This window comes from Notechis scutatus, chromosome 13, assembly GCF_049901735.1.
Source record: "Notechis scutatus isolate UNSWTSFEM ecotype Mainland chromosome 13, rNotScu1.2, whole genome shotgun sequence".
In the NCBI taxonomy this organism is placed as follows: domain Eukaryota; kingdom Metazoa; phylum Chordata; class Lepidosauria; order Squamata; family Elapidae; genus Notechis; species Notechis scutatus.
The window spans coordinates 2,860,583-2,876,349 of record NC_142021.1 but is presented as its reverse complement, the minus strand read 5'-3'; the positions used below and the strand labels follow the sequence as shown (position 1 = coordinate 2,876,349).

Here is a 15,767-nt window from a genome sequence, read left to right as displayed (position 1 = left end):
CCCTCTCCCTTGTTCTACCTCTTCTCTGCTCTGCCCAGCCGGACTTTGCCCTTCCCCAGTTTCCTCCACAGCCACACTCTGGCTCCCTGTCAACTGTTCGCCTTCCTCCTCAGAGTCAGACTCCGACAGGGGCATGACACTGAGGTACACTGTTCCTGTGTGGGGAGGCTCCACTTCGAAAGCCCTTGAAAGACCTATTTTTAGGCACGGGATCAAAATCGTTAAGTTTGCCTTAAACTTAAATGATCGCCCAGCCTGCTTCAATTCCTTTTGCAACCTCTGGGATTTTGCCAGCCATCAGCTTCCACAGAGCTCTTCCTACAGAACCCCACTCCAGATTTACAAACCTATTTTTGTTTTCGATCAGTTCATCCTTTGCACGACAGGATGTTTTCCACCGCACAAGTTGTGGAGACGGCAGAAAAAAAATAGAATATATGTCTCTCTCACCTGTTCCTGTCCAGAGAATTTATCAACTGGATATTCCTGAATGGTTCATCCCCCCCAAAAAGAAAGAAAGAAATAGGAAGCCAACATGCACTTTGAGGTTTCCTCTGCAGCCTTCAAATAATATTTTTTTTAAATTTTAAAAGATTTTAAATCGACCAGGAAAGAAGAAAAATGAAACAGAGGGATTTACAAACTGTAAAACATTAGGAATTTACAAAATGTAAGAGGGGAAAAAAAGGAACATTTTTCAGTTTTAATGATATTAAATCCAGACAGTAAAACCCTTACCTTTTTTTTTCCTTTTTCAAATTGATGCTGGCAAATAAGTATTTCTAATTCATCTCCCTCTGAGACTTCATGGCTAGTTTGGCAATTCATTAGAACATTTGGCACAGGGATTCATGATTCCTGAACTTCAAGTTTTCTTTAGCTCTTTGGCCCAGATGGATGCCCAGCCACATAAGGATAATCCTGTTGCAATTCTAAAGCTATGGCACGAAAGGAAAACTGCAGAGGAAGGAAGATGAAAAAGCAAGCAGGCCTGAATTCTATTTTTATTCTGGTCATTATTTTTTAAACCACCTTGAAAAAGTGATTTATTCTGAAGGTGGCTTCAAACAACTTGCATGTTGTGGTGGGTGCAGCCAGTTCCAGAATGGTCTCATCGTGCAATTTGAATAAAAGGAATAACTTCCTGACCACCTTTGGAACAATGGTGGGGTTTGCACAAATTTCTCCAGGCTTAATTTTCTGCAAGATGCCTCCCCTCTCCCCCAAAGTACAGAGCAAGAATTAAAAGGAAAGATAAAAAACCTGAGAACATTGGGAAAAAAAACCTTGAATATATTTGGGACTGCGTGTGAACGGTATACAGTATATCTGAATGTATGTCTGGTCTGGAGGAGAAATACAAAACTTTTATACTTCAATATTTCTGTCCAAATTCACAACTGTACAGGGAAAGATCATTTTAATTTTTTTAAAAAATCGATGGAGCTAATAAACGGTGGGCAAATTGGTCTGAGTTTGTCTTGCACTGTAGAGAATTTTGGAACTGCTTATTCTCTTAATTTTTTTTTTCCCACCGTTGTCTCACATTTTTTATGCACAAGTCATTTGCTTTGATTTATTAGTAATTATTTAATTCTAATAAGTTATAGTTATAATTATATTTATGAATTATGGTAATTGATTCTCAAATTAGTTAAAAACTACCAATTTAATTAATCTGTGGAATGGCTTACCTCGAAGGATTTTAAGAAGTGACTGGACAGCCAGTTGTCCAGAATGGTATAGCAGGAGGTTGGACTAGAAGACCTCCAAGGTTCTTTCCTTTCCTTTCCTTTCCTTTCCTTTCCTTTCCTTTCCTTTCCTTTCCTTTCCTTTTCCTTTCCTTTCCTTCCCTTCCCTTCCCTTCCCTTCCCTTCCCTTCCCCTTCCCTTCCCTTCCTTCCTCTGAGAGACTGGTGGGAGGGTGCACTCACATGACCAGCTCACCATGGCCAACTCACATAGCCAACTCGCCAAGGCCAACTCACATAGCCAACTCACCATGACCAAAAGTGACTTTAGGACCTTTGTTCACACTTAACGTCTGTTGCAGCCCGTCATTCACACTTAACAGCCATTGCAGCCCGTTGTTCACACTTAACGTCCCTTACAGACCGTTGTTCGCACTTAACGGCCATTGCAGCCTGTGGTTCACACTTAACGGCCATTGCAGCCTGTCGTTCACACTTAACGGCCGTTACAGCATCCCTGGGCTCACGCGAGCCGATTTTGGATGCTTGGCCACGAACTTAGATAGATGACGGTTGAGGATGCCCGGGTTTAGGATGTTTGGCCATTGACTCATATTTATGACGGTTGCAAGATCCCAGGTAATCACGCAATTCCCCTTTTGCGACCTTCCGACAAGCAGAATACACAGGGAGGCCAGATTCACTTAACTGGGTTACTAAATTAACCATGGCACCGATTCACTCAACAACTGTGGCCCAAAAGGGGGCAAAATTCCTTTAACAAATGTTTCACTTGGTAATTTAAAAAAAATGTTGCGGTTGTAAATCGAGGACTAAACCGTTCTCAGAGCACATTTTGAATTGAATTAGTGTTAACCTTGATGGGATTTTGTGGGTCTGTGTGTGAGATTGTGTGTCGCTTGAACCCTTTGGTGGCTTTACATGCCTTGTGGGAACTGCAGACTTTCTTCATTAGGTTTCTTGGCTGGGTTGTGTGAATGTTGGATGGATGGATGGATGGATGGAGATAGATGAATAGGGATAGATAGATAGATAGATAGATAGATAGATAGATAGATAGATAGAGATAGATAGATAGATTAGATATAGATAGATAGATATAGATATAGATAGACAGACAGGATGGATTAGATAGATATAGATTAACAGAGTTGGAAGACAGGATCTTGTAGGTATAGATTAACATCTTGTAGGTCATCATCCACCCCCACCCGCCCAAGCAGGAGACCCTACACGATATCTGACAAATAGCAGAAATGGGTTGTTTTTAAAAGAAAGCCTAGGAGGAAAAAACAGGCGAGATGTTAGGGGCAGGCGATCGGAGGGCTTTGGGGTACAATTTAAGGAGGCCCTGAAAGGGTGAGAATTGGGGTTTTTGGAGTGAGAGAAGTCAGCTGGAGGTGGAAGTGTGGCTCAAGGTGACTTTCTGGATCCTGAGAAGGGCTCTGTGCTTGAGGCAGCCGGAGGAAAAGGCTGTGCTTTGAAGGGCACAGCAGAAGGCGGCAAGGACGCATTTCTTTGTGCTGCAACATAAGGTAAGGATGCCCCCTTGAGGGCAGGACGGTAGGAGCAGCTGTCCGACCCAAATTAAATTTCTGATTTAATTCAATTAAAATCTGAATTGCTGATGGCTTGAATTGGGATGGAACAAATTAAATTGGATAGGGAGGGTGGATCAGGCCAGCCTGCCCACCTAAACTGTCTATTAGAATTAATGTTTTTTTATTTGGTATTTTGTGGGGTAACTTGTAATTGAGTCTCTATTTTTTTAATTATTTCCTGCAGATTATTTTGTTGAGCCCACCTTTCCATATTCCTTTTTGCTGTATACGATATTATGATCCCGCAGGTAAATGCCTTTGTAGTGTCTCATAGGTTCTTTGTCGATGTATGTTGTCCATTATTTTCTTTAAAAAATAATGTTAATTCTTCTCTATGTTTCTGAACAAATTCTGTATCTTTTAATATTTAATATTTTTTTATGGTTTGATTGACATTATATTCCAAACTGCCCTGAATCTTTAGAAGTAGGGGAGCAGACAAACCCTTGTCTAAACAAATTATAGGTAAACCAGTGGCCAGAGTTGTCTATAAACAGTTATTCTACAGTCATTTATGCTTGATGAATAAATTTTATTTCATGGAAGAAATGTATGGGCTCGCAAAAGAGGTGACATTGACTTGATGGTCCATAATCCATCAATCAATGAGCATCATTCTCCATTTTGGGGGGATTTTAAGAAGAGGCTGTAGTAGTCCTTGACTTACAACCACAACCAAGTCCAAAATTTCTGTTGTTAAGTGAGTTTTGCCCCCTTTTATGACTTACAACCTCCGTGGGGAAAGTCAGGTGCTCAATCATCATTTGTTTAATCGTGGTTTGTTCACAAAGCTCCAATTGGGGCTCGTGTTGCGTTTTGAATAATGAAGGAGCTGCCTTTACACCCTCTGCTAAGCCAAGAAGCAAGGTACAGCGTAGCAGGAGGAAGACACAGGGTCACGATGGCTGAGCCTGGCCTACCTTGCAGGGCTGTGAAGCAGATTAAAATGGGGATGAGGAAATGAAAGAGCTGTGTTGTGGCCCGCCGGCGGCTGGTGGAGCTGGCAGCAGAGTCAGACAGCAGTGAGGAGGTTGGGAGGGTCACTACCTCGTCCTGTGCACAATGCAAGTGATGCAAGCCCTGTGTTCCTGCGCAGCCTAGATTAATTGCTTGGGGGGGGTGACATTTCTTTGCGGACCACCAACATTTTCTCGTGGACCACCAGTGGTCCCCGGCCCATTGATTGGTGACCACTGGACTAGAAGACAACCAAGGCCCCTTCCAACTCTTTTATTCTGTTAAATCTAAGTTTCCCACCCAAGAAGCTTCTTCATCTCTTCAGTTCATTTAGCGACTCTTCAAAGTTATAGCGGCAGTGGAAAAAAAAAAGCGAATTAGGACCGTTTTTCACAGTCTGCAGCATTCCCAGGGTCACGCAATTAAAATTCAGATGCTTGCCAATTGATTCATACTTATGACCGTTGCTAGGTTCCCAGGGCCATCTGGTCACCTTTTGGCCACTTTCTGATGGGCAAATTCAGTGGGGAAGCCAGATTCACTTAACGATGCAGTGATTCACTTAATGATGGCAAGAAATGTCGTAAAATGGGACAAAAAACTCCCTTCACAAACGTCTCGCTTTGCAACATAAATGTGGCGCTCCGTCGTGGTTGTAAGTCGAGGGCCACCTGGGTGGAACCTGGTGCATTGAATATTCGGCAGACTTCGTTGCAATAGATCACCTAACGCACAAAGTGTGCTCTTTACTCAGCCCCAAAAGGTGGAACTGATAAATCTAGTTTTCAGCAGGTGGAAATTCCACGGCTTTGGCGGGTTCTCCATCACTCCTAATCTGCTTAATCCTGGTTTTGCAACTCATTTTCGGAAAGCTATGCCAGGTTTCTTCACTTAAGTGCCCTGCCATCTTCCAGCTCTTCCTCAAGAGGCGAGCCACCAAAGTCATTTCAAATGCCTCCCCTTTCATTTTAGCATCCATGAATTGAGCCTCCGTGAAAATTCATGGATGCTTGAGCTGAAATATTCAGCGCCGGCTTCTCTGCAGAGACAGGCAAAGTGGAAAAGTGGCGTAAAAAAAGAATTTCTCCATTGTTTGCAACAATCGACACACGCACCTTCTAAGAGCAGCCAAACAAACAAACAAAAAAGGTGTATTTTTCCCCCATTTTCCCACTCAGCTTTTTTGCTTTGTTTATCTTCCATTATGACCCTGGAATCCTTTGCTCTCACATTTCACTGCCAGATCTCAAGGAGATAAGAGTGGGAGGATTTGTTTGCTAAATTCCTTAAATACTTCTGCCATCCTCCATTTTTGCAAGCATCCTGACCTGTGGGTTTGTCAACCTCCACTACTTTTAAGATGGATAGACTTCGACTCCCAGAATGTAGGGGGCGTGCATAAGCGCACCAACGTGCCTACCGTCCCTGTCCTATTGTTTCTCTTATTCTTCTTTTATTTTTCTTATTTGTACCCATTTCATGTATTCACAACTATGTATACACTTATACTTATTATCTTGTAAACAATTGGCAAATCAAATAAATAAATAAAAATAAATAAAATAAATTCCCCAACCAGCTTGAATAGACACCCTAAAACAATGGACTAGATGACCTACAAATTCCCTTCCAATTCTATTTTGATTGATTTTAGCTTCTCTGCACTTTTCATACCGTTTCTCCAGGGACTTTGTAGGTTATCTACTCCAACCCCCACCCACCCAAGCAGGGGACCCTATACCGTTTATATTAGATTAGATTAACAGAGTTGGAAGGTCATCTAGTCCAACCCCTTGCTCAAGTAGGAGACCCTACTACACCATTTCTGACAGATGGCAGTCTAGTCTCTTCTTGAAAGCCTCCAGGGATGAAGCTCCCACAACTTCCGAAGGCAACTTCTGTTCCATGGGTTGATGGTTCTCACTGTCAGAAAGTTTATCCTTATTTCCAGGTTGAATCTCTCTTGTTCAGTTGCCATCCATTATTTTATTTTTCTTTGTCTAGAAAAGATGAAAGTCCTCATAACATCTGGGCAGTCAGATGCATGCAGCAGAGAAGAACAACAAAGATGATAAGGGGACTGGAGGCTAAAACATATGATGAAAGGTTGCAGAAATTTGCTATGGCTTGTCTGATGAAGAGAAGGACTGAGGGGGACATGATAGCAGTCTTCCAAGATCTCAGGGGCTGCCCCAAAGAAGAGGGAGTCAAGCTATTCTCCAAAGCACCTGAAGGCAGGACAAGAAGCAATGGATGGGAACTAATCAAGGAGAGAAGGAACTTAGAACTAAGGAGGAATTTCCTGACAGTCAGAACAATTAACCAGTGGAACAGCTTGCCACCAGAAGTTGTGAATGCTCCAACACTGGAAGTTTTTAAAAAGATGTTGGATAACCATTTGTCTGAAGTGGTGTGTAGAGTTTCCTGCCTGGGCAGGGGGTTGGACTAGAAGACCTCCAAGGTCCCTTCCAACTCTTGTTCTAAAATCTCTGGAAGCTGCCCCTCCTGTTCATGCACCGATTGGGCAACCTGATTGGGCAACATGCAGTGCAGAGTACCAGGTACAAAAACGGAGGTGCAGCTGTTTCTTCATTGTCTCAACGTTGGCCGGCCCAATTGAGAGAAGCAGGACAGGTGGAGTGGTTTATTTATTTATGTATTTATTTTGCAAGCTTTGCTTTCCTGGCCTCAGTGACCAGCAATGGTTTTAATCCTCAGATAACCTCAGTATCCTTTAATCCTCAAAGAACGGTTGCAGGAATTAGGTATCGCTAGTCTAGAGAAAAGTAGGAGAAGGGTGACATGATAGCAGTCTTCCAATATTTGAGGGGCTGCCCCAAAGAAGAAGTGGGGGTCAAGCTGTTCTCCAAAGCACCAGACAGCAAGACATATTAGTGCCGCTTTATAAAACCCTAGTTAGGCTACACCTGGGATCCTGCAACCAATTTTAGTCACCGTACTACAAAAATGATATTGAGAGTTTGGGGGGAAAATTCAGAGAAGAGCAACTAAAATGATCAAAGGCCTGGAGACTAAAACACATGGAGAATGGCTGCAGGTTTTGGGTCTGGCTAGTCTAGAGCAAAGAAGAATTAGGGGGTGACATGATAGAAGTATTTCAGTATTTGAGGGCTGCCTCAAAGAAGAGGGAGTCAAGCTATTCTCCAAAGCACCAGAAGGCAAGAGGAGACATTAGATGAATCTCAACATTACTTTATCTTCATCGATGAATCTCAACATAACTGTGAGTTGTACTTTGAGGATGCCTAATAAATCCAATAAATTAACTTTGCATGGAAGCCTTTGTAGTGTTTAATTGTTGGGCGGAGATTAGATGCTGAAGAGAAATTGTTGGATTTCTTGCTTAGCTAGTTAAATCTTGCTCTGCTTTTAACCAAACCTTCCAGACTGAGTTCTATTATTCAGTGCAGACTCACAGCAAGCAAATTTCATGTGACAGACTGAGAAAGATAGTTAGATAGATCACTGAATGATTCTGTGAGCAACTCAATCTGCTTGCCTGCTTTGCCTGATTTTGGGTAAAAGTTGCTCTTTTTTTTATAAAAAATTCAATATTTATATAAATATTTGTAATATTTACATACAAGCCATGCCCACCCAGTCACATGACCACCAAGCCACACCCACAAACTAGGCCACACCCACAGAACCGGTTAGTGGCCCCTGGGATTTAAAATTATGAGTTTGGTGGTCCCTGAGGTCCAAAAGGTTGGTGACCCCTGGTCTAACCAGCACAGTCTGGGTACAATTATTTTTAGGCAATCATAATGCGTTTATAACAACATGCATCACAATAACATTACTACTGTAGTAACAATGATGTTTGTCCATTTTAACACACATCCTTTTTATGTCCCTTTCTTTCTAACTCCTGTTTTATTGTCTAGCCATCGATAAAATAAGTCCCACATCAAAAAGGATTTAGTTTCTTCTTCGTCCTTAATAGAAAGCGTTAGCCTATCCATTTCTGCACATTTCAAATATTTCCTTAATCACCTTCCCATCTATTAACAACTGGCCATTGTTAATTGCCTGGCCTGACACTTCGGGGAAGGGAGCTTAAATGGATTAGGTTGCACAACACAAACAGGCTTTACCCCCCCCCCCTCTCTCTGCTATTTTCTTTTTAAAGAAAAAAAATCTTTTTTTTTTCTCAACTTGGAGCATTTCCAGATTTCAGCAGAACTGGTTGGACAAGAAACCCAGATAGAAATGATGTGTGTAGGATGTCAACTCCTGCTGCCATCAAATTCCCATTTACGACTGGCCTGAGGAGCTGTTGCAAAAGAATTTTTTTTGGTGTAATTTGGCCAAAGGGGAGGGGGGAGGTGGAAGGATTTAAGGGCCAAGAAGAAGGAATTAAGGAGCACTTAAGAATTAAAGAGCACTTAACTAGACACAAGGATGGTTTTTTTCTAGAGCGCCATGACTCTGCTAAACAAATAATTCCCTCAACACTGTCCCGCTATTTACAAAGTCTGCATTACTGTTACTATTAATCTTTTCATCACTCCTTATCACCCATCTTCTCCCACTTGTGACTGTAGGATTGTAACTTTGTCGCTTGTATCCTTACGATTTATATGGACTGTTTCCTAGTATGATTTGATTGCTTATTGTACCCTCTGACTATCATTAAGTGTTGTACCTGATGATACTTGACGAAATGTATCTTTTCTTTTATGTATAATGAGAGCATTTGCACCAAGACAAATTCCTTGTGTGCCCAATCACACTTGGCCAATAAAGAATTCTATTCTATTCTATTCTATTGTATTGTATTCTATTCTATTGTATTCTATTCTATTCTATTCTATTCTATTCTATTCTATTCTACTCTACTCTACTCTACTCTACTCTACTCTACTCTACTCTACTCTACTCTCTACTCTACTGTATCCTCCCCTCCCCTCGCCTAATTCTAATTCTAATTCTAATAATTCTAATTCTAATTCTAATTCTAATTCTAATTCTAATAATTCTAATTCTAATTCTAATTCTAATTCTAATAATTCTAATTCTAATTCTATTCTATCCATGGCTTTGCTGGGGAATTCTGGGAGTTGAAGTCCACCCATCTTCAACTTGCCAAGGCTGAGAAATATTCCTCTAAATGGGATGTCAACACTCAGGTTATGTAAGAAGGGCTGGACGAAATACAACCTGATCCACCACGCAGACTTGCCCAGCCACAAGTTCTGTTATGTTCTCCTTTTTACCTCCCAATTTCTTCCCATCTCCAAGCTGCCAACCTCCCCTCCTGCCTACCCAGCCCCGGGCATAAACCCCACCAGTTCTTCACCCCAGGGTGACACCCCAGCTGGTCAAACAAAAAGTCCCTTGACAGGTGGCAAAACGCGTTTCTTCCTCTTGGGCCCATCGTCTCATCGGGCCCTTCCCGATTGGGCGACAGATTCCTCCGAAATCCTTGCCGGGGATTATGGGAGCAGCAGTACCCATTTCAAACATTAGACTATTGAGTTAGCTCCCTGGGAAAACTCTGGTGCTAGGAATAGTGGGAGGAAAAAGAAGAAGGGGATGACCAGAGACCAGGTGGAGGGGGGTGAGGGGGGCAGCATTACAAGAGCTGAAGGGTAGAGACCCTTCAGTCATGTGAGCTCAGGAATTCTGGGGGTTGAACTCCACAAGTCTTAAAAGTTGCCAAGTTTGAAGACCCTGGTGATAGATGATAGATAGGAAGGTAGGTAGGTAGGTACACACACAGAGAGAGATGATAGATAGGTGATAGGTGATAGATCAGGGGTCTTCAAATTTGGCAAGTTTAAGACTTGTGGACTTCCAACTCCCAGAATTCCTCCTCCAGTCATATTAGTTCAGGAATTCTGGGAGTTGAAGTCCACAAGTCTTAAACTTGCCAAGTTTGAAGACCCTTGTTCTACTCTATCAATCTATCTATTCTATCTCTCTCTTTCTATCTATTCTACCTCTCTTTCTCTATCTATTCTTTCTCTTTCTCTCCCTCTATCTATCTATTCTATCTCACTCTCTTTCTATATTCTATCTCTCTTTCTCTATCTGTCTATTCCAGGTGTCTTCAAACTTGGCCGCTTTAAGACTTGTGGACTTCCAACTCCCAGAATTCCTCCTCCAGTCATATTAGTTCAGGAATTCTGGGAGTTGAAGACCACAGGTCTTAACTTGCCATGTTCGAAGACCCTTGTGATAGATAATAGATAGATAGATAGGTAAATAGGTAGGTAGGTAGGTACGCCGAGAGAGGGAGATGATAGATAGGTGATAGATCAGGGGTATTGAAACTTGGCCAATTTTAAGACTTGATGACTTCCAACTCCCAGAATTCCTCCTCCAGTCATATTAGTTCAAGAATTCTGGGAGTTGAAATCCACAAGTTTTAAACTTGCCAAGTTTGAAGACCCTTGTGTTGCCTAGAATAGATGGGTCATGAAACGTCTTCAAGAAAACAAGCAAACTCAGAGAGCACCAAGCAACCAACAATCCTCTTTCCCTCTCCTCTCTGCAAACCCCACTCCCTTGTAGCACTGATAATGTTACCTAGTAGGGTCATGAAACGTCTGCAAGAAAGCAAGCAAGCTCTGAGAGTTTCAAGGACCCCACAGCGGTCCTCCTCCTCCTCCTCCTAGCACTGAGGATAGCTCGTTTGTTTTGGGTCATGAAACCAAGGACACCTGATGGGAGGAGGACTTTCCCACCCGTTGAAGCTGCTCCTCCTCCTCCTCCTCTTGCCCCTTCCCCTCCGAGCGAGGGAGGCGTCTCCCGGGATGGGAGAGGGCGTGTTCTGCCCGCCTGGTGCCACTGAAAGCCACCGGCGCCGGTGCCCGGGGAGCCAGAAGCCAGCTGGCGCGGCGACCATGAGCGGGTACGTCGGTGACTTGAGCGCCAAGCAAGAGGCGGCGCTGGCCAAGGTGAGCGGAGCACCTGCCCTGCCTTCCCTTCCCTTCCCTGGCAGAGAAGAAGCCCACCACCACCCCACGCCCGATCGCGCCCACCCCACTCCACCCCACCCCCGGGCTCCGCGCGCGGAGAGCCCCTCGGCCGAGCCAGCCGCGCAAAGACGACTTCTCTTTGCGCAAAAGCCTCCGGGGACTCGAGAGCCGCTCAGCCCCAGCCAGCACGGCGCCCCAGCGAGGGCATCTCCAGGCTGGAGCAGGGTGGGGGTGTCGGGAGCTGCATAGGGCGCTTCTCTCCATCTCCCACCCGGGGGACCCTTGCCTGCGCCTTTGCGCAAAGCTGCTTCCGCGCCTTCGGCAGCCTGGATCCTTCGCTTGCAAGTTTCCACTCGCCTCTCCGGGGATCGGAGCGTCCGCGAAGGAAGGCGAATGCGCGTCCCGGGATAATAAAGTGGCAGGATGCGATGTGAGTCGGGTCACCGGGAACAGAAGTTTATTCTCCCAAGTTTTGGGGTTCGTGTTGGATCCCAACTGCAGCGCACACGTTTTGGAGAAAGAGAGGGAGAAGGAGAGGGAGGGAGGGGAGAGACAAAGAGAGGGGAGATAAAGAGTGATGAGAGGGAGAGAGAAAGAAAAAAAAAGGAAGAAAAATGGGAGGAGATAAAAGGTGATGAGAGAGATAGAAAAGGAGGGAGGGAGGGAGAGAGAGAGAGAGAGAGAGAGGAGAGAGAAAGAAAAAGAAAGAAAGAAAAAACGGGGGAGGTAAAAAGTGATGAGATAGGGAGGGAGGGAGAAAGAGAAAGAAAGGAAGGAAGGAGATAAAGAGTGATGAGGAGGAGAGAGAGAGAAAGAAAGAAAAAGGAAGGAAGGAAGGAAGGAAGGAAGGAAGGAAGGAAGGAAGGAAGGAAGGAAGGAAGGAAGGAAGGAAGGAAGGAAGGAAGGAGGGAGATAAAAAGTGAGAGAGATAGAAAAGGAGGGCGAGAGAGAAAGAAAGAAAAAGAAAAAATGGAGGAGATAAAAAAGTGAAGAGATAGGGAGGGAGAGAGAAAGAGAAAGAAAGGAAGGAAGGAGATAAAGAGTGATGAGAGGGAGAGAGAGAGAAAAAAGAAAGAAAAAAGAAAAATGGAGGAGATAAAAAGTGATGAGAGAGATAGAAAAGGAGGGAGAGAGAAAGAAAGAAAAAGAAAAAATGGAGGAGATAAAGAGTGATGAGAGGGAGAGAGAGAGAGAGAGAGAAGAAAGAAAGAAAGAAAGAAAGAGAAAGAAAGAAAGAAAGAAAGAAAAGAAAGGGAGGAGATATCTATTTATTTATCCTCTATTTATCTCTCTCTCTCTCTCTCTCTCTCTCTCTCTCTCTCTCTCATCTATCTATCTATCTATCTATCTATCTATCTATCTATCTATCTATCTATCTATCTATCTATCTATCTCTTTCTTTCTTTCTTCCCTTTCTTTTCTTTCTTTCTTTCTTTCTTCTTTCTTTCTTTCTTTCTTTCTTCCCCCGCCCCTCTCTCTCTCTCTCTCTCTCTCTCTCTCAATCTTTCCCGAACTTGGCGGCTTTGAAGGCTTTGTGGGCTTCAATGCCTAGAATTCCCCAGCAAGGCTTGAAGTTGCCAACTTTGGAGACTCCTGGTCTAAAGCCACCCCTGCGCCTTCCCCACCCACCACCCACCCCTTTCCTTCAACCGCATCCTGTTTTTGGAGACTGCCTGGACTCTTCTGAAAAACATCGCGTGTTGGATCACCCCCCATTCCTGGAGGCCAGCTCTTCCACTGGTTAATTGTCCTCACTGTTGTGTTGTGTTGATATGGCATCCTTAAACCGGCCATCTTTGGCTTGGCAGTGCCCGACCGTGGCTGGATTCCATTTCAGTCGTGTCTGACATCCTCGACTTATAAAACCATTCCTTTAACAGCCGTTCAGAGTTACCACAGCCCTGGAGAGAGTGACTTAGGACCGGTTTTCGCCCTTGCGACCGTTTCACCATCTCCATCTATGCAATCGTTCTGAATCATTTTTCAACAGTAGGATCGACATGCAGGTTGTCCTGGACTTACGACAGTTCCTTTATAGTGACCGTTTGAAGTTGCAACAGGACTGGAAAAAAACAACTTCTATGGCCATTTTTCCCCCCTTCTGACCAGCAACGTCGATGAAGGAGCCAGGTTCTCTTAACCTGTGACTAACTCAAAAAAAAAAAAGCATGCATTGACTGACTCCCTTAATATCCAGGGCGAAAAAGGTTGCAAAATGAGGCAAAATTGACCGAGCAACTGTTTTACTCAGTAGCAGAAATGTTAGGTTCAGTTTTGGTCTTAAGTCTCTACCAACAAACTGGTTTCTTGCTACTTGCTTCCCAGTAAGCATACGCTTTGTTTTGTTTTATTTTTTAAAGGAAATGAATCTTTTCCCATCAAAATAAAAAGCATTATTATTTTTAAAGCATTATTTTATTTCCCCTATTTTATGCACGGCTTCTAGAAGGAAAACATGCATGTTTTTAGCCTGCCTGACTCCACGGGGAAGGCAGAAATCTGGATTAAATTCTTCATGTTTGTCTCAAGAATTTAGTCCAGGTTAATGACCTCTGGTTGATTAGAAAGGATGATTCTTGACGGGCAGCTGTACTTTTGGAAAGTCCTTTGCAAAACCATTTCTGCTGAGGTTGCTTGGGGTTTTTCTTGCCTGCTTCTCTCTCTTTCCAACTGCTGTTCTGAACCAGAAGAGAATTCAATGCATTTCAGGTTGTCAGAATGATTAATGTGTGAGATTTTTATCCCTGCTTTTCCACCGAGTGCAAAAGGATAGAGAAATCCCTTCTCCCGTAGGAATTGGTGCTTCCAGACCGTTTCTTTTGATCTTTTTTTTTTAAAAATTGGCAACCAATTTGTTCCTCCTGGCATTCAAACACTCCCTTCTTAATGTCAGTGCTTATTAACTGTTTTCATAATAAATGGCATGGGAAGAGGTGTGGTCGTGCTAATAGTGTAATATTTGCTTGCACCAAGAAGATTCTGAACTTGAGAAGATCTTGTGTGATAAGATAAAAGCAAGAGCAACTGACCTACAATAACCTCATTGGATGTGAGGTGTTTTCTGTAGCAACTGTAAGTGTCATTAAATCGGATTAAGTGTATTTTGATATCCAGGGTCACTCCCCTGCCGCAATCCCTGGGCTGCATTCACATGTGCAGCTTCATGTCACGAAGGATGGTTTCACACGTGGTCAGATTCTTTCATGACCTCAGCATCCAGGAGACCAAGTGGTTTGGTAGCGAAAGCACCAGGCTAGTAACCAGGAGGTGGGGAGTTCTAGTCCTGCCTTAGGCATCACAATGAGTGACTCGGGACAATCACCAGGCGATAGCAATAGCACCTAGGTTTTAGATACCGCTCCATAGTGCTTTCCAGCCCTCTCTAAGCGGTTTACAGAGTCAGCATATTCCCCCACAAGAATCTGGATCCTCATTTTACCGACCTCAGAAGGATAAAAGGATGAGTCAACCTTGAGCCGGTCAGAATCAAACTGCTGGCAGTCGGCAGAATTAGCCCACACTAACCACTGCGCCACCATGGCTCCTGGGAATTCAAGTCCCTCCCATTGAAAAGTATGCCTTTCGCTTCCCAACTTCCCAGTTGCTGGCATTTTTCTTCAACTTTCCCTCCACTGTGAGTTATAAATCAATTATATGACTTCAAAGAAAGGCAGGATCGCCTTCTCTGCCGGGCGTAAATCTAACCATTATTTTATTTTGGCTGATTTCCATGAAAACATTATGTGGCTTGAGTAAGAAGTAAAAGGCTTCAACCTGAATGTAATCACACCCACACAATTTTCTCCCCCTTTTTCTATAGTTCCGTGAGAATGTTCAAGATATCTTACCAGGTCTTCCAATACAGGAAGATTACTACTTGTTGAAATGGCTCCGAGGTAAGACAGAAATTTGCAGCATGGTCGTAGGAAACTGGATGCATTTCCTGTGGTCAGAGAGTAGCTTCTAATAAGGTTTTTATAGCCTGTATCAGCTGCAGCGAGGAACAAGGGAAACAAAATTAAATTCCTTTTAATGTTCAGGTATTCATATTCAATATCCAACTGCAGAGGTAAGTAAACATTTCATCAGATGTCAACGCTTTAAGGCCTTTTTAAAAGAATTTACTAGGCGTTTTAAGGTCCCAGAGGTTTTGCTAATTTGTGTGTGTGTGTGTGTGTTGCTAAATTAGGGAATACCAGTTGGCAAAGATTTTGATCTCTTTTTTCAAATTCTGCATTGCTAAATTGGTGTCCAGTGACTGGACAAGACCAGGGCAGGATCAGGTTCCCCCAAAATTTCATTCCTTCCTCTAAGTCAGGGGTCCCCAAACTTAGCAACTTTAAGACTGGTGGACTTCAACTCCCAGAATTCCCCAGCCAGCCATGCCTGCTTTTTTTCTCTCTCTTAATCTCCTAAAGCGAAGAGAGATTGCAGAGGAAGGGATTACAAGAGAGTAAACTATGCTGGCTGGAGAATTCTGGGAGTTGAAGTCCACAAGTCTTAAAGTTGCTAAGTTTGAGACCTCTGCTCTAAGTATTCTATCCCATAGAA

The 15,767-nt window shown here is 43.4% G+C and overlaps 1 protein-coding gene across 1 annotated transcript in view; it reads left to right on the top strand.

The window, feature by feature from the left end:
- Positions 1-11,106: 11,106 nt before the first annotated feature.
- Positions 11,107-15,767, top strand: part of LOC148129584 (SEC14-like protein 2) — a 120,653-nt gene continuing 115,992 nt past the window's right edge. The window contains exons 1-2 of the mRNA XM_087942626.1: positions 11,107-11,195; positions 15,037-15,112. Coding sequence (XP_087798752.1) covers positions 11,142-11,195; positions 15,037-15,112 — 130 coding nt within the window. The 5' untranslated portion in view covers positions 11,107-11,141. The remainder of the gene's footprint in view (positions 11,196-15,036; positions 15,113-15,767) is intronic.